Genomic DNA, 22,461 nt, shown 5'->3' on the forward strand with positions numbered 1-22,461 from the left:
CGGTTCCATTCCAAGAGCCCCGCTGTGCTGACAGCCCCTGGCTTCTGCTTCTGCTTCTACCACAGGTGCCTGCAGAACTACATTCCCGCCCACAGCCTGACCCTCTCCTGCCCAGTGTGCCGCCAGACCTCCATCCTGCCCGAGAAGGGGGTGGCCGCGCTCCAGAACAACTTCTTCATCACGAACCTGATGGACGTGCTGCAGCGAACGCCAGGCAGCAACGTTGAGGAGTCCTCCATCCTGGAGACGGTCACCGCAGTGGCTGCCGGAAAGCCCCTCTCCTGCCCAAACCACGATGGGAATGTAAGTGGCTGCCCAGCAGCAGGCCTGCTTGATGGGGGGGGGGGGGGGGGGGGGTCGGCGTTGGGCACTCAGAGGTTCCACGTGAAAACAACTCCACTTGGAAAAGGAGTAATTAAAAAAGGTTTTCCCCAGCCCTCAGACTATTTTGCCTGCTTCCTTTCGCTGACCCAATTTATTTAAATAATAAAATCAAACTTCATTGTGTTCTCTGAGCACAGATTGTTGGTTTCCCCAGGAGAGCTAGCCTTTGACTATTTGCAAGCTGGGCATACGCTGACCCACACAAATATCTGTGTAATAAATTGTGGATAAAGACTTAATAAAACCCCTACCGGGTTCGGCTCTGTGGATAGAGCATCAGCTGAGGACTGAAGGGTCCTGGGTTTGTTTCCCAGGCTGCAGCAGATTGCAGCAGATCCCCGGTGGGGGTTGTGCAGGAGGCAGCCAGTCGAGGGTTCTCTCTCGTCATTGATGTTTCTATCTCTGTCTCCCTCTCCCTTCCTTTCTGAAATCAATAAAAATAAATAAATAAACACTTAATAATAGATAAGTTCTGCAAATTGAGGATGTTTAGGAAAACATGAATGACATTTCTTTATTTTTCTTGCGAGGGAAAATTTTCTCATGCCTCATTAGACCTTACTCCTTAGTAATAAATGGAATTTGAAGATACGTGAGTCACTGAAACCGGTTTGGCTCAGTGGATAGAGCGTTGGTCTGCGGACTGAAAAGTCCCAGGCTTGATTCCGGTCAAGGGCATATACATTGGTCACGGGATGTTTCTAGCTCTCTATCCCTCTACCTTCCTCTCTGTGAAAAAATAAATAAATAAATAAAAAAGATACGTGAGTCCTTGTCAATAGATTATGAATTCTAAGCATATTTTCTACTCTTAGGAAGCACGATACTGTTATCAACTCAGGGGGACCTGCATGTATCATCAATAATTGATTCACAATGGCTATGTAACCGAAAGAGGTGGCATTGTGTGGTGGCTAAGAGCACTGGCTTTGGAGTCCGAGTGCCTGGTTCAAATCCCGCACTTCAACTTACCTCTGGGTTATTTTTGGCAAGCTCACCTCTGTGTCTCAATTTCTTATCTACAAAAGGAAATAATCATAGTATAATTGGGAGAAATAAATGTGCAAGTCATATAAAATGTAGAGTAAGCTCTTGACAAATGTTAGCCATTAAAATTCTTTCCAATTAATAACTTGGGTCCCTTTTTTCTTTATACGATGACCATGTCAAAAGTGCTTGAAACTGCTTATAATATAAGGCTCAGGTATAATAAAACCACTAAGGCAACTAGAGATTGTTTGAGCAAGCACTTATTATTGGCCATAACTAGTGTTTATTTGCCTTATCTTGTACCAATCTCTCCGCTCATCATTGCTACAGCTTCTCTGGCCTAGGACTTGCCAAGCGATTTCCCACTTCGGGGCCTGGCTGGAATGGTTTTTGCTCTCTCTGGATGTGGCTAGCTCCTTCTCATCCTTCATGGGTCAGCTCAAATTTCTCCGACACAGAGCAGTCTTCTCCAACTGCACTGCGGCTCCACCTCTGACACCCAGTTGCCATCTATCACATCACTTCTTTGTTTCCTTCCTGACATTCACCACACTCTGCATGCCTTCATTGTGCATTTGCTGAGCTCACTTTCAGAAAGTGAGCTGCAGGAGGGCAGGGACCAGGCTCGCCATGATCCCTCTAGCACTGAGAACAGTATCTTCTACATAGAAGTATGGAAATCAGTGGAGACCAACCCGATGAAAACAAGCAAAGGCTCTGCATTCCGAGTTTGCTCAGACAAGGAGCCAGTCACCATCACTTGTGTTTTGGCAGAGATTCAGAGGCAGGCAGAGGAGTGGAACGCCCGATCGTGGGGAAAAGGGAAGGCTTCAGCTGTGCCCTGATGGGAGGCTATTGGCATGGGGAAGCTAGAGGTGGGCCAACTTGAAGGGGCACCTATGTGATTGGTTAGGGTTCATATTTGGCTTCCTCTGATTGGCCCTAAGTTGGGAATAGAGGCAAAAATTAGGGAAGTTATCAGTAATCAAGGCCTAGCCATTTGGGGCCAATTGTTACCAAAGTTTTTGGATTGTTGCTAGAGATAGCAGTCGGACTCCCTGCAAAGCTGACTTATAGCAGGCTGATTTCCTGGGCAGTTTATTGTAGATATGGAGTCAGTGTCCTGGGCAGGTTGTGGGTCAGAGGTCTATTTTCATACATGGTCTGACCATTGCCCATTTGTATAGTTAGTCTCTCAGAAGTCAGTCGGTACCTGTTCTTTGAACGAGTGTGCCAGACACTGTGCTTGGTCTTTTACACACCATTTTGCAAAGTAGGTGTTTGCTACCTTCCTTGTAGAGATGGAGAAACAGATTTGAACAGTTTCAATCACAAGTCCAATTGACATAAAAGCTATACCTGGCTGGAGGAAAGAGCACACTGAGCTTTTTGGGCACCAAAGTAAGAGGTACATGGTGGGTTACCTCTTTTTATATAAAAATAAAAAAAATATATATTAAAAATAAAAGATTGGCGAAAAGGGCTGTGCAGGAGTTGATTGGCTGGCTGGATTGGTGAGGTCAGCATGACTTCCAGGTGTCTAGCTTGGGTGCCTGTGTAAGCAGTGGTGCGATCAACAGAAGCAGGTAGATTCTTTTTTATTTTTATTGACTTCAGAGAGGAAGGGAGAGGTAGAGAGAGATAGAAACATCAATGATGAGAGAGAATCATCGATTAGCTGCCTCCTGCACACCCCACACTGCGGATCAAGCCAGCAACTCATGTCATGAGCCCTGACTGGGAATCCAATGATGACCTCCTGGTCCATAGGTCAGCGCTTGACCACTGAGCCACGCCAGCTGAGCCAGAGGTAAACTTTAAAATTACTCTGAATTTTTTACAAAATGACACTATCGATCTTAGAGAAACTTTGGAAAGAGAAATATGTTGTTAGTGCCAGAAGGACAAATAGAAAAGAATTCCTAAAGATGGATTTCCTGAGCATGCCTCACAGTAGAGACCCTTGGTTGCCATAGGCTGCTAAGCAGAAACTCTCTCAGAGATGCTCATTTCAGCAAAATTAAAAAAAATTATTTTGGGCTAAAACTTTACTTTCTACCAAATGCATCACATCAAATCACACTAAAGATGTTTAAAGAGCTGGACCCTCCGTAGAGGAAAGGAAGCTCTTTATGTTTTGAGCACTTTCTCAATGCTGGGTCAGCGTGATTCCTCGGGAATCCTAAGATTTACGAACCTGCCAGAGGCCTTGGAAAATTAGCTGCATGTCTTCACTCATCCTGTTGTTTCACTGTAGACTATAGGAGTTCACCGTCACTGCTTTGAAGCGGGGGCCTCATTGCACATTCAAGCCAAATGCGTGCGATATTACAGATAAATCGCTGCAGTTAACTGCCAAGGGTAAATCTTTAAAAACATCTCAAGCGTCTGTAGGTTAATAAAATCCGGTAATTAACAATAAAGCAGGATGTTGCTGTCATAAACTGCCTAGTGCTGATCAGCACATGTGGATGAAAGCCTGTCATTTACTCTAAGTGCTGTGACACCATCTGTCTTCTAATTAAACTGCCACGGCGGCCTTGTCCACAAAGGAAAATGGGACCTGGCGGTCAGTGATTTCAGAGGTTCCCTGCCCATAAAGCAGACACTTGAGCTCATGCCTTGCCGTCCTAGAACAGGAAGGATCATTAGGCCCTATTTTCGCCTGCTTAGGCCATGCTAGCAAGAATGTTAAGAGGTGCAAAGGAGAAAAATCCTCATGCCGTGCCAGTTCCAAGTCCCCACCGCTAGAAGCCTCAGGGTTGGCTGCATGGCCCCGAGTACATTCCAGCAGTTAGTAATGCGAGTGGCCCCGGTCATCTTCTCTTTGGATGAACACAAATGGTGACTATCTGTCAACAGCAGTAAGCTCATCCTGGCCTCTGGCCCACCCAGCCCTGGAGCACCAGCATCATGGCACTCTGGATGGATGAGCTCAGCCGAGCCTCACACCTCCCACAATTAACTCTCAGCCTGAGTCAAAGCTGTCAGAACCCAAGCGCTGGCATTTGAGAATGACCAGTTGTTGACACTTCCAAATGATTTGCTCCCAAGAAACATGGAGGATACTGAATAAGGGAAGTAACCCAGGTCTGCTGCTGTCTCTCCAGAGCAATCAAACATTTTTTTAGTTGAGGTAAACTTCACATTTTAACCATTTTAAAGTCTATAATTCAGTGGCTTCTAGTATATTCAAAAAGGTTATGCAAACACGGCCACTAAATTCCAGATCCTTTTTGTTATCCCGAAAAGAAACTCTATGCCCATTAAGCAGCCAGTTATTTACTCCCATCAGCCCCTAACCTCTGGCAACCATCAGTCTGTGTCTGTCTCTCTCTGGCTTTGCCTTGATATAAATGGAATTTTAGATATAATATGTAGCTTTTTTTTAGTCTGGCTTCTAGCACTTATCATAATGTTTCAAGATGTATCTAAATTGTAGCATTTATCAGAACTTCATTCCTTTTTAAAATATTTTTTTAATTTTTTTTTTTATTGTTGACAGTATTACAGATGTCTCCCAACTTTCCTCCCCTTTCTCCCTCTCCTCCCAGCCTTTGACCCACCCTAGGCCTTCACCACTCTGTTGTCTGTGTCCATTGGCTATGCATATATGTACATAGATTCTTTGGTTAATCTCTTCCCATCTCCCCTGGCTTCCCCTTTGAGATATATCAGTCTATTCGTGCATTCATGCCTCTGGACCTGTTGTTCATCAGTTCGTTATGTTTATTAGATTCCACATATGAGTGAGGCCATGTGATACTTACCTTCCTCTGACTGGCTTATTTCACTCAGCACAATATTTTCCAGTTCCATCCATGCTGTCACAAAGGGTAAGAAATCCTTCTCCTTTTTTTTTTTTTTTTTTTTTTTTTTACAGCTGCCTAGTATTTGATTGTCCATGTACCACAGTTTTTTATCCACTAATCTACTGATGGGCACTTGGGTTGTTTCCAGATCTTAGCTATTGTAAATAACACCTTTATGAGCATAGGGGTGCGTATATTCTTTCTATTTGGTGCTTTGGGCTTCTTATGATATATTCCTAGAAGTGGAACCGCGGGGTCAAATGGTAGTTCCATTTTTAATTTTTTTGAGTAAATTCCATACTATTTTCCACAGTGTCTGCACCAGTCTGCATTCCCACCAGCAGTGTACTGGGGTTACCTTTTCTCCACATCCTCGACAGCACTTGTCATTTGTTGATTTGTTGATGGTAGCCATTCTGACAGGTGTGAAGTAATACCTCATTGCAGTTTTAATTTGTGCCTCTCTGATGATCAGAGCTGTTGAGCACTTTTTCATATGTCTATGGGCCATCTGTATGTCTTCTTGGGAGGAGTGCCTATTCCGGTCCTGTGCCCATTTATTAAATTGGGTTATTTGTCTTCTTCTTGTTGAGCTGTATGAATTCTTTATATATTTTGGAAATTAACCCCTTACCAGATGTATCACTGGCAAATATGGTCTTCCAAACAGTGGGATCCCTTTTCATTTGGATGGGGGTTTCTTTTGCTGTGCAGAAACTTTTTAGTTTGGTGGGTGCATTCACTTTGTGAAAAATCCATCCATCCGTCTTGGGACTTGTGCCATTTTCTATATGTGTGTTACACTTCCAGAAGATCACAAATGCTTTGAGAATTCCAAACTGGAGGAAAATATTTTCAGCTGAGAGAATAAGGGGCCTGTCTTCACAAAGAAACTAACTTTCAGGCTTTATGTTATACTGTTACTGAGATTCATAACAATTCGGATAAGGTGGTTTTATTTTCAGGTAAGCAGATGACATCATTATTAAGAACTTACTATGTGCCGAAACCAGTTTGGCTCAGTGGATAGAGCTGGGGACTGAAGGGTCCCAGGTTCAATTCCGGTCAAGGGCATGTACCTTGGTTGCGGGCACATCCCAGTAGGGGGTGTGCAGGAGGCAGCTAATAGCTAATCAATGTTTCTCTCTCATCAGTGTTTCTAACTCTATATCCCTCTCTCTTTCTCACTGTAAAGAAGCTAATAAAAAATATATATATATATATATATATATATATATATATATATATATATATATATATTTTATTTTTTTATTTTATTTATTTATTTATTTATTTTTTTTTAAAGAACTTACTATGTGCCAGCGCCAGGCAAGATCTGACTGCTTTGTGCATATCAATCTACTGACTCCTCATAGCACCCCTATGAAGCAGGTTACTATTGTCTCCATTTGACAGAGAAAAACACTGAGACACAGTGAACTGACATAAGTGGTGAAGCCAGGATGCAAACTGCTCGGTGCAGCTCACCTCTTCCCCAAAGAGCAGCAGTCCTCAGTGTGGTCCAGGCATCCTCAGGGGTCCCAAGACCCTTCGGGGGGTCCACAAGGTTCAAAACTGTATTTATATAATATTAAGACATTATTTGCCTTTTTCACTCTCATTTTTTTAATGTATGTTGGTATTTTCCAGACCATACAATGTCTGCTATGAAAACAGATTGAATGCAGAAGCATAGGAGAGCTCAGCTTTCTTCTAGTAAGCCAAACACTGAAGGGATTTACAAAAATGGAAAACAATGGTGTGTGTGTGTGTGTGTGTGTGTGTGTGTGTGTGTGTGTGTAGACTTAAAACAACACACATTTATTCTCTTACAGTTTGGGAGTTCAGAAGTCTAAAATCAAATGTAGGTAGGGCTGTGTTCCTTCTGAGGCTTCGGGCTTCAATAGAGAATCCATTTCCTTGCTTTTTTAATTTTTTTTAGCTTCTAGAGGCTGCCTGCATTCACTTAGCTTGTGACCTGTTCCTCGAATCACTTCAATCTCTTGTTTCTGTGGTCTCACCTCCTTCACTGTCTCTGACCCTCCCGCTTCCCTCTTACAAGGACTCTTGTGATTACCCTGGGCCCACCTGGATAACCAGCATAATCGCCCCATATCCTTCACTTAATTCACATCTGCAAGTCCATTTTGCCATAGAAGGTAAACCCATTAACAGGTTCCGGGGATTAGGAAGTGGACGTCTTTGGGGGGCCATTGTTCAGGCTACCACACCTGCTTCGCTATGTATTCTTTCAGCAGCTCTGCCTCTGTGGAGGTTACCATCGATACAACTCTGCAATTTGGGCTTCCATGTCTGCCCTGCTCTCATCCCCTGGAAGGGACAGTGCAGGTATCATATGATTCCACCCTCCTTGGCATGGCAATGGTTGATGAATAGCGGATCTGTTTTCTGGTTAATAACATGTCGTCCCATTGACTTGCCTTTTAATCAGCAAGTGGTACAATTCTAAAGAATTTGGATGAAACTGTACAAGGACTGTAGTAGTTTCTCTATTTTATTTTTCTTCCCTGGGGACACACTTTATTTTTTATTTAATTTATTAGGGTGACATTGGTTAATAAAATTATGTAGGTTTCAGGTGAATGCCATTCTTTTTTTGCCTGTTAATCTTCACTCGAGGATATTTTTCCATCAATTCTTCCTCCCCTCCCCCATTGATTCTTAGAAACAGTGGAGGGAGAGGAAGTGACAGAGAGAGAGGAATGCCATTCTTCTCATAGCTTTTTGTCTTACAAAATATAGTCATCTTTTAATAAATTATATTATTCATGTTACTATTTAATGGGTTTGTCCTGGCTTTTAATAAATACATATTTAACCTTTTTTCTGTTTCAATATTAAAGTGATAAGTATCTATAGATATAACTCACGTAAACTAAAGCATTTTGCAGTCCTTGATCATTTATAAAGACTGTGAAGGGATCCTGAGACCCAAGGTTCCAGCGCCACAGCCCTCCCCTGTTTTGCCTAGTGGGGTGGTCACAGCAAAGCTGGTTTTGTGGCCAGAGCAGCAGCTTTGGAGTCCTAACCGCCTCTGTTTGAGACTTGGCACAGAAAAGCTCACCTTCCTTCTCCTGCTGTGAGGCTGGACTTGATATCGCCAACATCCTGGGGAGGCTGGGAGACCTCCCTGGAGAATGCCTGGTAAGCACTTGGTCAGCAGCACCAGACCTGGAATTGTGCTTGTGTCACCCGCAGGTGATGGACTTTTACTGCCAGTCTTGTGAGACCGCCATGTGTCGGGAGTGCACGGAGGGGGAGCACGCGGAACACCCCACGGTGCCCCTCAAGGACGTGGTGGAGCAGCACAAGGCCTCGCTCCAGGTCCAGCTGGACGCCGTCAACAAAAGGTACATGCATTTCCCTCAGGGTCTCTTGTCTCAGGAGGATGGTAGGTTCATGTCATCCAAATAAATTCTTTGGTCATGTGTCTGTAGTCATAAACTGGTGAGTGGAGAGTCATCCCCTGGCCTTTGGCAAAATCCCCCCTTAGGTTATGAGTCGTGGCATTTTTTGTTTTAGTACCTTAGTATGATTATGAATAAAATATACTTGAGGAAAGTGGTCTCAGGGGACCTCTAAAATTGTTGCGTCAAACCAGGCTCTCTGAAGAGCCTTTCTTATCTGCTGTTCTTGACACACGTGCAGGCCCATTGTGTTGCCTGTGACTGGCTGTTCTCTGCTGGAGCCCAGCAAAATGGTACTGAGCAGTGATTGCTCCATTTTCTTTATGTTTCCCTGGGTTCAGGACTTTTTTTTTTTTTTTTTTTTTTTTTTTTTTTTTTTTTTTACATGGAATCGAAGGAACAGAGTAGCTGTGTGATGCATGAGAAAGAACAGAGAGGAAATAAATTAGCCGGCTGAAAGAAACCTCTTCACCAACAGTTGTACTGAAAAAAAGTGTGGTTATTCTATAGTATTTAAAAGAACTTGGAAACTTGCAAGAAGATCCCAGGGAACTCTGAGTTTGGATAAATTTTTCATGTGACTGAGAAAAAGAATCCAGCTATACGTTTAGAAGAGTGGTTCTCAGCCATGAATAATTATGCACGCGCGCGTGCGCGCACGCGCGCACACACACACACACACACACACACACACACCAGGAATATTTAGCAATGTGTGGACTCAATGCAGTGTCACAACTATGTGTGTGTGTTGTGGGGGGTGCTATTGGCATCTGGTAGAAGACTGGATGCTGTTAAACATCTGTAATGTACATTACAGTCCTCTGTAACAAAAAATTTCTCTGGCTCAAAATACAGTCTAGATTGAGAAAACCTGGTTTAGAGTGTGAGGAAAAGATGGGACCCAGAGAGCTTCAAAGTATCATCCATTATTAAAAGTAGATGACTAGCCCAGCCGGCATGGTTGAACATTGTGACCTAAGAACCAGGAGGTCAGGGTTCAGTTTCCCATCATGCCCACGTTGCAGGCTCAGTCCCCAGTGTGGGGTGTGCAGGAGGCAACAATCAATGGTTCTCTCTCATCATTGATGTATCTGTCTCTCTCCCTTCCTCTCTGAAATCAATAAAAAATATTTTTTAAAAAGTATTTAACTGTGGTAGATTGTAATAAACATGGACCCTCAGAGTCTCTTTCAACGGCTGCAGTTATGATTTATTCATTTTGTTCTTCAGTTATTACTTCTTCAAGACGACCAGAGGCCCATAGAGAATGTTTCTTGACAAAAATACAGTTGTTGTTTTTACTATTTCTGGGTTGATGTTAAATAACCATGATCTTTAACAACTGTTCCTCTAGGCTCCCAGAAATAGATTCTGCTCTTCAGTTCATCTCGGAAATCATTCATCAGTTAACCAATCAGAAGGCCAGCATCGTGGATGACATCCATTCCACCTTTGATGAGCTCCAGAAAACTTTAAATGTGCGCAAGAGTGTGCTGCTTATGGAACTGGAGGTCAACTATGGCCTCAAACACAAAGTAAGACTCCAGCTGTCCTCACTCATATCCAGGAAGAGACATGGTGTCTGGGGCACTTCATGGCACTGGCTTGCTGCGTTCTAATAGCAGCAAAGGAGGGTGCCAGTGGGTCCTTAGGTGTCATTGTGGCACTGTAATTTTCACTTATTGGCATATCCAGCTTTTTTTTCTCTTTTGTTTTCAGCAAAACTCTAAATCTGTGACTTTAAGTCCCCAATTTATAATTGGACACAAGGCAAGGTTGACAATGAAGTAATGCGTTCAGGATGGAGGGTTAAACCGGATTGTTTTCCTTCCTTCATTATAATGTCTAATAGCCTCTTAATTGCTCTCTCACCCACACCAACCTGTTAGTCAGCTTCCAAGGGAGCCCTGCCTGCAGCCTTTGTTTAACTCTTGCCTGTGGATCCCTATATCCGGTATGAAAAGCTTCTGAGATTCAAGCAGAAATGAGCTTTCATTCCTCCGGTTCTGTTCCTTTAAGAGGTGACAAGGGAGCTTTGGACTCGAAGGGAAGATACTGAATAATGGTCATCTCAGATGACAGGCACGGTCATCTGTTTGCTAAGCTCTGGGTGGTGACGGTTCTGCTCCCTTCCTATCAAAAACACGTGACCCAAGAAATATGTGTGTGGGAGACCCAGGGCGAGGCGGGACGGAAAGAGAAAGGTCCTGGGAATGCAGTGTAGGACGGCGCCTCAGAACCGGGTCCAGTGAGTGAAAGCAAACACCCCTTTTTGGGAGCCACGGGCGGGCGGGCGGGCGTGAGCAGGTGCAGAGCGGGGCTCCAGCCCAGGGAAGGCCCGGCCCCAGTGCGCGCTGCACTGCGTCCCGGGAGCTGAGCTCCCAGCGCTGCAGGGAGCCCTCATCCTGCGCGTTTTGTTTTGTTTTTCTCTCTCTCTTCCTGCAGGTGCTGCAGTCGCAGCTGGATACCCTGCTGGAGGGGCAGGAGAGCATCAAGAGCTGCAGCAACTTCACGGCGCAGGCCCTGCACCACGGCACGGAGACGGAGGTGCTGCTGGTGAAGAAGCAGATGAGCGAGAAGCTGAACGAGCTGGCCGACCAGGACTTCCCGCTGCACCCGCGCGAGAACGACCAGCTGGACTTCCTCGTGGAGACCGAGGGGCTCAAGAAGTCCATCCACAACCTCGGCACCATCCTCACCACCAACGCCGTCGCCTCCGAGACGGTGGCCACGGGCGAGGGGCTGCGGCAGACCATCATCGGGCAGCCCATGTCCGTGACCATCACCACCAAGGACAAGGACGGCGAGCTCTGCAAGACCGGCAACGCCTACCTCACGGCCGAGCTGAGCACGCCCGACGGCAGCGTGGCGGACGGCGAGATCCTGGACAACAAGAACGGCACCTACGAGTTCCTGTACACCGTGCAGAAGGAGGGCGACTTCACGCTCTCGCTGCGCCTCTACGACCAGCACATCCGCGGCAGCCCCTTCAAGCTCAAGGTCATCCGCTCGGCCGACGTGTCGCCCACCACGGAGGGCGTCAAGCGGCGCGTCAAGTCCCCCGGGAGCGGCCACGTGAAGCAGAAGGCGGTGAAGCGGCCCGCGAGCATGTACAGCACCGGCAAGAGGAAAGAGAACCCCATCGAGGACGACCTCATCTTCCGCGTGGGTGAGGCGGGGCGGGCGCCTGCGGGCGGGGGGTGGGAGGGTGGCCTGGGCGGAGGGCGCCCCGGGGAGCGGCTGCAAAGGGGCGTCCTGCGAGGGCTGGACTTCTCCCCGCAGGTGAAGGAGACGCTGGCCTGTTTCATAGGAGCTTCTGCATCCTCTCCCTTTGGAGGCAGTGGGATGCATTTCCCCCTCCTCCTTTTTCTTTTCTTTTCTTTTCTTTTCTTTTTTTTAAAAATATATATTTTATTGATTTTGTACAGAGAGGAAGGGAGAGAGATAGAGAGTCAGAAACATCGATGAGAGAGAGTCATCGATTAGCCGCCTCTTGCACACCCCCCACTGGGGATATGCCCGCAACCAAGGTACATGCCCTTGACCGGAATCAAACCCGGACCCTTCAGTCCCCAAGCCGAGGCTCTATCCATTGAGCTAAACCGGTTTCGGCTCCCCCTCCTCCTTTTTCAAAACTCGGTGCCTCGGGTCCCTACCACCCACCCTCTCTTTCTCCGTCTCCTTTAAAAAAAATAAATAAATAAAAATAAAACAGGCCGTGCTGCCCGTTCATTGTAGGAAATTGGAAACGGAAAATAAGCAGGAAAGAGAATTAGGAAAGTATCAGCAATTTTATAATTCATAATCGAGCAATTTTAAAGGGATGTTGGCCATCAGTACCTCCCTGCAGGAATGTCCTTGGCGCACTCCCGCCTACCCCAAAGGCAGAGAGATGGTTGGTCTGATAGCCTAACCCGAAGGCGGAGCCAGTGCTATCTGATAGCCTTCAGCTTCTCTGAAATCTGCCAGCCGGCTGTGGTGCGGGCAGAGGGCCTGATGCCTCCCTGTCACTGCTTCTGCACTCCTGTAAGGGTTGGGGGGCTGGGCAGGGGGGGGGGCGGGGGGGGAGCGGGGAAGTGGAGGGACACGTGGTGCCTACCTCCGGTAGGTTAGCTGGAGAGCAGCCCCCAAATGGGGAGGATGGGTGGAGACCTGGAGAATGGAATGGGGTTAGGGTGGAGGCTTCGCAGGAGCCAAGAGATTGGGGTGTGCAAATAGCCCATCCCTTCTGATTTATTGCTTCTGATTTTTTTTAAACTATCAAAACAAAAATTTATTGAGACTAATGTTATTTTTAGCTGTTTATTTTTCTCGGTAGAAAGCAAACTAGATGTAAACAAACAATTTGATAATACTTTTTTTCATGTTTATATTGATTTGAGAGAGAAAGGTAGAGGGAAAGATAGAAATATCAACATGGATTGGCTGCCTCCCCCTTCCTCCCCTCCCCAAACCCAGGCCTGTGTCCTGACTGGGAATTGAACCTGGGACCTCTTGGATCATGGGTAGATGCTCAACCACTGAGCTACACCAGCCAGGCCCAGCTTTGCTAATTCATAAGAGAAAAAAAAAGAGTGCATTTTAGTTACTGTATCCAAAAGTAGGTCTAACCCTCTTCTCTTTCTGCCTCTTCAGTCTTTATGTATCTCTTAAAAGAGTTCTGCCCCTTGTATTAAATGACACACATAGAAAAACAATTCTGTGCATCAAATAAATTGGGAAACCTTAGCTTAAGTGAAGGAAATGGGATTTTTTTTAAAAAATTGCAGAATCTTTAGAATCTGCTGATATGCACTTTAAGTCTCCAAGGCAGGGGAGGGATAACAGGCAGCATTTCCAAACTTTTCTGATCACAGAACTTTTCCATGGAACATCTCAGGGTAATAGCTCCTTGGAATGTTCCTGGGCAAAGCTATCCTGTGTTCGCACATTAGGTGAAGACTGTGATGTGATATGTCAGTTGTCTGCTCAGAGTGTGGAGGTCTAGTACATTCCCTGGCCATTTGTGCAGTGTGGGTGCAGACATTGATCCACCCACCAAAGCTGAGCGGGCGAGCTGAGGCGGGCACAGGATTGGGAGCCTCCCAGGTCTGCCACTCCGGTTCTGCCAGTTACTTGAACCTTGGGCAGGTCTCCCAGCTTCCCTGGGCTTCAGTTTCCATGTTCATCAAGTGAAAGTACAAATATCTGCTTCTGAGAATTGTTCTAAGTTCCAAGAGTAATGCCTGGCATGGGGCGGGAGGGGGGGGGGTGGAGTGTGGGGGGGTGGGGCGTCAAGTAAATGAAAAATTTGGTAAGGTTGGTCGAGTTTACTTAGCATCCCCTCAAACAACGTAACCCGCTGCTGCCCACTGATCTCCTGCATTAAGAATAAACTCAGTCTCAAATTCAAAATCCCCCCACCCCCAGCCAAGGGACCCCTGTCTACTTGCCTGGGCCCTGTGCAGAGCGGAGAAAGGCTCAGACCTGGGTCCAATTCTGGCCCTGATGCTTTTTGCCAGCTGGACAACTGACTTACCCTTTCTTAACCTGGTCCCCTCCTCGGTAAGACAAAGGGGATGAAATGTTACCTAACCCTTAAGGTTGTGGTGGCATTGAAAGAGAGGATTCTTGTAATAAGGCTGGCACTTTCCGGTTGTATAGTATGTACTCAGTTCATGGTAGCTGTTATTTTACTGTTGTTATCAATCATCATCATCTCTACCTGTGATTGTCCTGAGTGTTTCCCTAGGGATATTTCCCTCCAACTACTGGCTTTGAATTTTTAGCTCCCACCCTTTCGGAGGATCTGATCTCTCCCCTTAAATATTTGTAAAATGCTTAGAACAGTGCCTGGCAAGTAGCACTGCGTCTGAGATTACTAATGAAATAAACATGGTGGATTACGACCAAATCCAGCCTCTATCAGGGTTCCTTAAACTTTTTAAAGTGGGGGCCAGATCACGGTCCCTCAGAGAGTTGGAGGGCCGGACTATATGAACTACTAATTCCTACTGTAACACCTCGGCTGCGCTCACTGCCCAAAAAACCTGGCGGGCTGGATCAGACTCCTCTGCGGGCCGCATGTGGCCCGCGGGCCGTAGTTTGAAGACCCCTGAGTAACTGTTTGGTTTGAGTGGTGTAGGGGTGTGAGGCAGTAGAGGGAGGGACAGTTAAGACTGAGGGCTCTGAGGCTAGACCTCCCTGGGTTCCAGCCCCAACACCCACACTTTCCCATCTGTGCAATCTTGGGTAACTTACCTAACCTCTCAGTTCCTCAGTTCCCTTCATAAAATGGGGATTAAAAAAAGCACACACACACACACACACACACACACACACACACACACCTTACCAAATAGGGGTTGTGACAAATTAATAAATTAATACACAAAATGTATGTATTTGGAAGATAGGGAATGTAGGTAGTACTAATTAACATATTCGTAGCGGTAGTATAGAAAGAAGTAATAGTTAACCTAAGGAGTTAAGAACATGGTAAGTAAAGAGCTCAAAAGCCTGATTGCCCCATTTTGAATCCCCGCCTTCTATTCATTGACCATGTGGTTTAGTAAAGATCATTTAACCTCTCTGTGTTCAGTTCCTTCATCTGTAACATGGGGATGCTTAACACATATGTCACTTGGTAAGGATTAAAGTGGTACATGTGAAGGCTTAGAACAGTGCAGGCACATGATAAGGACTCTGTAACTGTGACTGTTGTTGTTGTCCATATCAACCAAGTTAGGGAAAGTCAGAGGAACAGAGGTGTTTTAGTTTTCACCATCCAGGCTGAAGTGTCCCTTCGGCAGTTTGGAATTTGAAGCTCAGCAAAGAAGTCAGAGCTAGACATCAGTTTGGAAATGACATGTATAGAGAAGTTGCTTCAAAGCATGAGTTTCAATGAAATGACCAAGGTAGGAGCTGTGATTCCGGGAGGAATGGATGGGGAATGGAAGCAGGAGGAAGGAGCAGCCGTTGTCTGAGCCAGGCAGTGTACAGCCCACTTCTGCGTCATCTTCTTTAAAATCTTTAGCAAGTATAATATACTTTCAGTTCCCAATGTCCCCGCAGGATAAGGTGCCTACTACAGCACCATTTGTAGTTAGCTTATCCTGGTTCTCACACCACCTCCCACCTCTGTTCAGTGACTTCATGTTGGTAGCTCTAAATCAGTGAGTGGCAGAGGGGTGGAGGGGAGCATTTATAGCTAGAAATGGGCAAATGCTACAAATTAGAGCTCCTCTGCAGCCCCCCAACCCCTGCCCCTCAAGGGCTAAATTGCCGGGACAACATCCATTATCCTCCCCATAGAAGGAATGGAGGCTCAGCGGGCTGGTACAGGAGCCCAAGCTGTCTGTGACGCTCAGGCCCTTTCAATCACACAATAACTCCTCTTCACCTGAAATGTCCTTTAACTACTGTCGTTTTTCAAAGTTGAGGAATTTGATACCTCCCACGCCTGAAAACGTAATGATATGCCCACAGTGAATGACTTATTGTGTTTCTCTAATACTGAATTGCAAAATAGTCCTGAATGAGTTTAGGGAAGTAGCTTAAACTCTGTTGACAGTGATTCCTTGAAACACTGAGATTGTTTTCCCCTACAGTGTCGAGTTTGCTGACTAGGAGCCACCAGCTGGTTTTGTCAGCTATTAAAGAAAGTCGCTGAACAAAAGGGAAGCCAGAAGATGTGGGAGGGAGTGAAAGAATTACAGTTGAATTGTTTCAAATGATGTAATGAAGACACCATACCTTAGTGAGTGCATGGGAAATGAACGAAGCACTCATTTTTACTCTAAAGCAGTGAGCTTCTCCCCCCCCCCCCCCCCCCCCCCCGTCCCCCAATGTAAAATCACTTAGCGTGAGTTCAGAAGCTTTACAGAAAGATAGGGCATTTTACGCCCTTTCCTCTGCCTCACCTCTCTCTGCAAACCACCACCTCCCCTCCCTGGAACCTTGGAGGAAGGAGACAGTACTAATTTGGCATGAGGTCATTATACGCACCCTGCCCTCACCCGCCTTGAGCATCTCATCCTTGGGAACTGTTCTTGCATGTTAGGCGGGAAAAGATGCCAATAATATTCACCAAGTCCTAGGTAGGCACAGTGCTGTGTTGTAGGGTGCAATAGGGAAGATGTTACCCCTGCCTTAGGGGAGCTCACATTTTAGGGAGGAAGACAGACAGTTACACAGTGAGAATACCATGTGATAAGGAATGGAATAATCTAAAGCACATGTGTCAAACACAAGGCCCGCGGGCCAAATCCAGCCCGCCAGGCCTTGCAATGTGGCCCGCACCGCGCTGTCATCACTGCACTCCGCTGTCAGTTTATGACATTGTCAGTTTATGACTGTTCAGTAAACCATTCGGCCCGCGATTTAGGCTGGATTTTAGATTTTGGCCCCTTCTCTGATTGAGTTCGACACCCCTAATCTAAAGGATTAGGTTATTGTGAGCCCAAAGGGTAATTATCTGCATTCACCTCAGAAACCTAGCATTCTAAAGTCCAATTAGAAGGAAGCACTGTGCACATCAGAAAGAAAAAAAAGTGTATTATGTGAATCTCCTAATCTTCTGGTCAGGAAAACCCAGGTTTTAGTCTTCCCTCTGTCTCTGTTGCCTTTGTGATGTGTCTAGTTTCAATTTTGCATCTCTGAAATGGACCGACAGAGACCATTTATCATGTTAACTCATGGGGTTATAAGGCGAGCAGGAGAGGAAGTATATGAAAGTGCTTTAAGTATTATGGAACATTTCATTTTCCCATGAATTAATGTGGGTTGTAATTTACCCAGTCATTAATAATTCATCTGGGCACTTACTCAACAAACATTTGTTAAGCACCTACTTGAAGATCTGTGTTAGACCTTATATTTGGCTCACTTTCATCTTTTGCTTTATCCCATTCTAAGTATCTTGATTAACTTAGCATGTGAATTTTCCCATTAAGTCATGGGGCAGGGGGAGGCTTATAGTTATTGAGCCTCTATTTCAATTCAGGGTCCTGTTACCTTGTTGCCTTACTTCTATAATTTTCCTGGAGGCATGGGTGGAAGTGAGTATAGTTTAACCTATGGGAAAAACAAGTTTAATTCTCCTATGGCATTGTGCCAAGTTATTTAGAATTATTTTTAAAACTCAGGCTACTTGCTTTACTAGCCAAATGAAATCCTTTACATCAAAGTAGCAGAAAAAGATTTTATAAGTACTTCTTGTGTTTTGTGTTACATTTGTATTTGTTATGAAAGAGCTAATTTTCATTTATACTTATAATATTATAGTTTGGGGGAATTTTTCTACAGACTACATAGACTTTACTAAAAATCTCGAAGAGGAAAGCATTAACCCAAATTATTTCCAACTTCTGGGATTTTTGTTTACTTTATATTGGTCTCAAGACACTTTATCAACCCTTGGGCTGTGGGCTTTTCAGTATAATGATAATATGCTGTAGTTCTGCATCATTACTCAACATCAAGATTTTCCTAGTTTAACTGCTAATAAAAAATAGGAATTAGTTGTCCCTCTAGGGCAGGGTGGGAACCTTTTTTCTGCCAACGGCCATTTGAATATTTATAACATCATTCGTAGGCCATACAGCGTTATCAACTTAAAAGCTATGTTGCTATGGAAAAAGCTCCTAGGTTTATTGAATTTTGAGTCCCGCCTGCGGTTGCCTTGGCAGGGCCAGACCAAATGATAAGGCTGTGTCTGCAGGCCAGATGTTCCTCACCCCTGCTCGAGAGTATGGTACTGGTTTTCTTTAATCCATCCTCAGGAGTAATGCTGTGATCCTGCTGTGCTTGAAAAGCACAAATGGAAGTTTTAAAAAGATGTTGACCAATAGCTCTGACAAGACTAAAAGGGCTCCTTAGAATCAGGAGGTTGGCTCTGGCAGATGTGGCTCAGTGTCCTCCCGTGTACCAAAAGGTTGCTGGATCTCCAGTAGGGGGCGCACAGGAGGCAGCCGATCTATGTTTCCTCTCTTTCTAAAATCATATTTTAAAATAAAATAAAACCAACAACTAAAAAACAAACAAACAAACAAAAGAATCAAGCGATATTACCAGTAATGCAACCCCAGCAACTTGTAAACTGAGCCATGCAATTTAAGGAAGCAGATTTTTTCGAAATATTATAAAATTAAAATGGCAATACGTATTTCATGTGGCTCTTTTTAAAGTGTATAAGTAACCGCAGACTAACTTACCAGTATGTGCCTCCAACCCTGTGATTTTTACTTACCTGTCGGGCAACAGACTCAAGCTCTAGTTAACTGGAGTCCAAGTGTGAGAGCCGGGCCAGCACACCCCTTAGAGCTCAGTACAGGTTGGAGAAAAAGTGTTGGCCTGGCAGCATGGCCTTTGTGGCAGTTCCATTGCTCTCATGACCCAGTATTGGCAGGTACTGAGCATCTCACATTCATTTCAAACTGGGCGGCGTCTTTCTTTGCCTTGTTCTGAATGATAGTGATGTGGGGTCTAACTGAATATATCCCCAAGTTTTTCATTTATACGGAGGCTCGAAAGGTAAAGAGAGAAAAAAAAAAAAGGCTAGTGTTTTTCTTCCTCCACCATCACCTTTGTATCTTCAGAAGAAAAATATCTTCGACTGAATAAGGCACCCCTTAACTCCTAATTCTCACCATTTTTTCTTCCTTTCAAATATCGACTGCTGCTGCCCACAGAGCCTTCTCTCAGCGGAGTAGGCTTTGTCTGTCCTTAGGAGCAGGGAGAAAAGGTTAAATGGGAGAGGAAAGCAGCAGGTTTCGTCCCCTAACAGAACCAGAGAACAAGTAAACCAATGTTCATCGTCTAGTCTGTTCAGGTGCTTTTTATTTTCTCCCCATTTTCAATGTTTCTTACCCCAGCTTGTTTGCCCTCTACCAATGCGTACTCCAACTTTACATAAACCAGGACCTAGAACAGCCTGTTTATATCCCAATGCAGTTGTAGAACTCTTACTTTTTTTATTGTGTTTCTTTACTTGAGCCTCGGTTCTTCATTTTGCTAATGTCCATGCTTTTCTTTTCAATATGTTTTTTTTTTTTTTTAATATGTTTTCCTTCATTTTATAGAGAGAGGATAAAAGAGGGAGAGAGAGAAAACATCGATGTGAGAGAGATACATTGATCAGCTGCCTTCTGCACGCCCGCCACCAGGGACCCAGCCCAAAACCTGGGCATCAAACTGGCAACTATTTGGTGGATGGGGTGATGCTCAACCAACTGAGCCACACCAGTCAGGGCTGTTTATAAAAAATTTTTTTAAAAATATATTTTATTGATTTTTTACAGAGACGAAGGGAGAGAGATAGAGAGCTAGAAACGTCGATGAGAGAGAATCATCGACCAGCTGCCTCTTGCACACCCCCTACCGGGATGTGCCCGCAACCAACGTACATGCCCCTGACCGGAATCAAACCTGGGACCTTTCAGTCCGCAGACGGACGCTCTACCGCTGAGCCAAACCTGTTTCGGCAATGTTTATCAAAATTTTTGATAAGTTAAGTCTTTATTCTTGACAGACCCTGCCCTTACACCTACTACCTTTTAAACTGAGCATTTTAGAATAGTTGTTTCTTGTCTTAGTCCTTCAGTTTTCCTGTATCATTAACCATCTGTTATTGAGCTATCAGAGGGAATTAATGAAAACTAGTACTAGCCCTAGCTGGTTTTGCCCAGTGGATAGAGCATCAGTCAGGGGACTGAAGGATCCGGGTTCAATTCCAGTCAAGGGCATATGCCCAGATCGTGGGTTCAATCCCCATTAAGGAGTGTGCAGGAGGCAGCCCATCAATTATTGTCTCTCATCAATGATGTTTCTAACTCTCTCTCTCTGAAATCAATATAAAATATATTTTTTAAAAAAAATAGTACCATGTTGGCACATACCTCTTTCAAGGATAACCCCTTACCCTGCCCCCATCGGCAGGCACCAACACACCATTTAAAAAGACTGTTAGCCTGGCCGGTGTGGCTCAGTGGTTAAGTGTCAACCCAGGTACCAAGAGATTGCCAGTTGGATTACTAGTCAGGGTACATGCCTGGGTTGTGGGCTCTATCCCCAGTAGAGGTGCATGCAAGAAAGCACTGAAAGTCAAATGTCTAGGTTTCTCCTAAGAGCTGCTGAGTGAGAGGGTGGGGTTTGGGCAGAGCTCTAAATAAGGCTCTCTCCTATTGCATGTCCTCAATTACAATGTTAGTTTTTATTTTTGTCTTTATGGAACCTACTAGTAAAACTATTTTAATCATAAACTACAACTTCATAAGAGAAGATTGGCATTGGCCTAAAAGAAGATTTTGTGAAGATTTGATTGGTCTGAAAGAGAGGTTTAGACCATGGATTAGGTCATGGGGAGAGGAATTTTTTTCTTTTTTTAAAAAAAATATAATTTACAAATAACGCATTCTCAGATTACCTATGGACACCTGAAGTATTCTCTTGCTGTAACTGAGAAATCTAATTCTCTGTTGCTTAATTTATGTTATTTTATCGTTTATTTTTAGGCACCAAAGGAAGAAATAAAGGAGAGTTTACAAATCTCCAAGGGGTAGCTGCGTCTACCAGTGGGAAGATATTAATTGCAGACAGTAACAACCAATGTGTGCAGGTACAGACTCTGATTGTTTACCTTTGACCCCTGGTGGGGTAAAATAGGTACAGTTATATATTTTTCTTCTTAAGACTTGAGGTACTTGGTACAATACAAGGGAAGCTTACAATGTGTGCATAGACTTCTCTTCAAATGGAACTTGCAAGTTCTGTCCTGCAGTGCAGATGACAGAGTTCCTGGCCTGTTTCTGCTTCACTCACTTCTGTGCGAATTCTCACCCCATGACTGTGATTTGTTTTACAGATATTCTCCAACGACGGCCAATTCAAAAGTCGCTTTGGCATACGAGGACGCTCCCCTGGGCAGCTGCAGCGGCCCACAGGCGTGGCTGTGCATCCCAGCGGGGACATCATTATTGCAGATTATGATAACAAATGGGTTAGCATTTTCTCTTCAGATGGGAAGTTCAAGGTGAGATTCACTACTGATTAACCATTAACAGTAGAGAGAAGGAATGGGAAATATAAAATGAAATTGTCTTTTTCCTTTCTGAGATCCAATGAAGTATCCAATAGTTCTTCATATACAAAGACATCTTGACTGTTTTACATCTAAGTTTTATGAAGTATGAGTAACAATGATATTGTCATAAATCTACTTTTATGGATCCTACAAATGGCTTCATTTTATAAAGCAGTTTATAAACTAGGTTTAATGGGTAGTAAGAGGCAATTTATATTTTTCAAAATAACTTACACATTGTCATTGATGAAGTGCCTTCTACTTTCCCAGACCTGTGAAAGGTAGATGTGAGAAACAATTGTAAGACACTGTCCCTACCTTTTAGAAATATACGAGCTCCATACACAAGAAAAAGAGACCAATACACAAGAAATTACAAAATAAAAAAATCCTGTCAGCCTTTATTCAGACATACAATGCTTGGTACAATCTACAAATAGAGTGTTAAAGTATAGAATATAAGAACTGGAAAGAAAAGAAAAGGAAGGCTGGCTTCATGGAGAAAATACAAATTGAGCTGCCCTTTGAGGCATCCCATAATTTAACATAATCTGTTCCTGGCATCTGTTTCTTCGGCAAGTCACCTTAAAGAGCTCTGCTGATAACAGGATTCTCTCCCCTAAGGTGCCATCAAAGAGTATGGTCACCCAGCTCGTTTTCCGCGCTATTCATGGCCAATCATGTAACTTCCTTGAGCCTTGATCGCCTCACACTTCCATTTTGCATTTGGGATTTGGGTAAGGGTTACATGAGATTTTATTTCTGGATCTTATATGTGTCTCAT

General features: G+C 44.5%; 1 protein-coding gene across 7 annotated transcripts in view; it reads left to right on the forward strand.

Annotated features, from left to right (window-relative positions):
* The window catches only part of TRIM2 (tripartite motif containing 2), a 121,103-nt gene that overhangs the window by 84,878 nt on the left and 13,764 nt on the right, over nucleotides 1–22,461 (forward strand). For all 7 annotated transcript variants that reach the window (XM_084883961.1, XM_084883957.1, XM_084883959.1 and 4 more), the window contains exons 3-8: nucleotides 66–303; nucleotides 8,406–8,557; nucleotides 9,972–10,152; nucleotides 11,063–11,786; nucleotides 21,109–21,212; nucleotides 21,459–21,626. In XM_084883961.1, coding sequence (XP_084740087.1) covers nucleotides 66–303; nucleotides 8,406–8,557; nucleotides 9,972–10,152; nucleotides 11,063–11,786; nucleotides 21,109–21,212; nucleotides 21,459–21,626 — 1,567 coding nt within the window. The remainder of the gene's footprint in view (nucleotides 1–65; nucleotides 304–8,405; nucleotides 8,558–9,971; nucleotides 10,153–11,062; nucleotides 11,787–21,108; nucleotides 21,213–21,458; nucleotides 21,627–22,461) is intronic.

The sequence above is a fragment of the Pipistrellus hanaki genome (genome assembly GCF_964339955.1).
Source record: "Pipistrellus hanaki genome assembly, chromosome: 5".
NCBI lineage: Eukaryota > Metazoa > Chordata > Mammalia > Chiroptera > Vespertilionidae > Pipistrellus > Pipistrellus hanaki.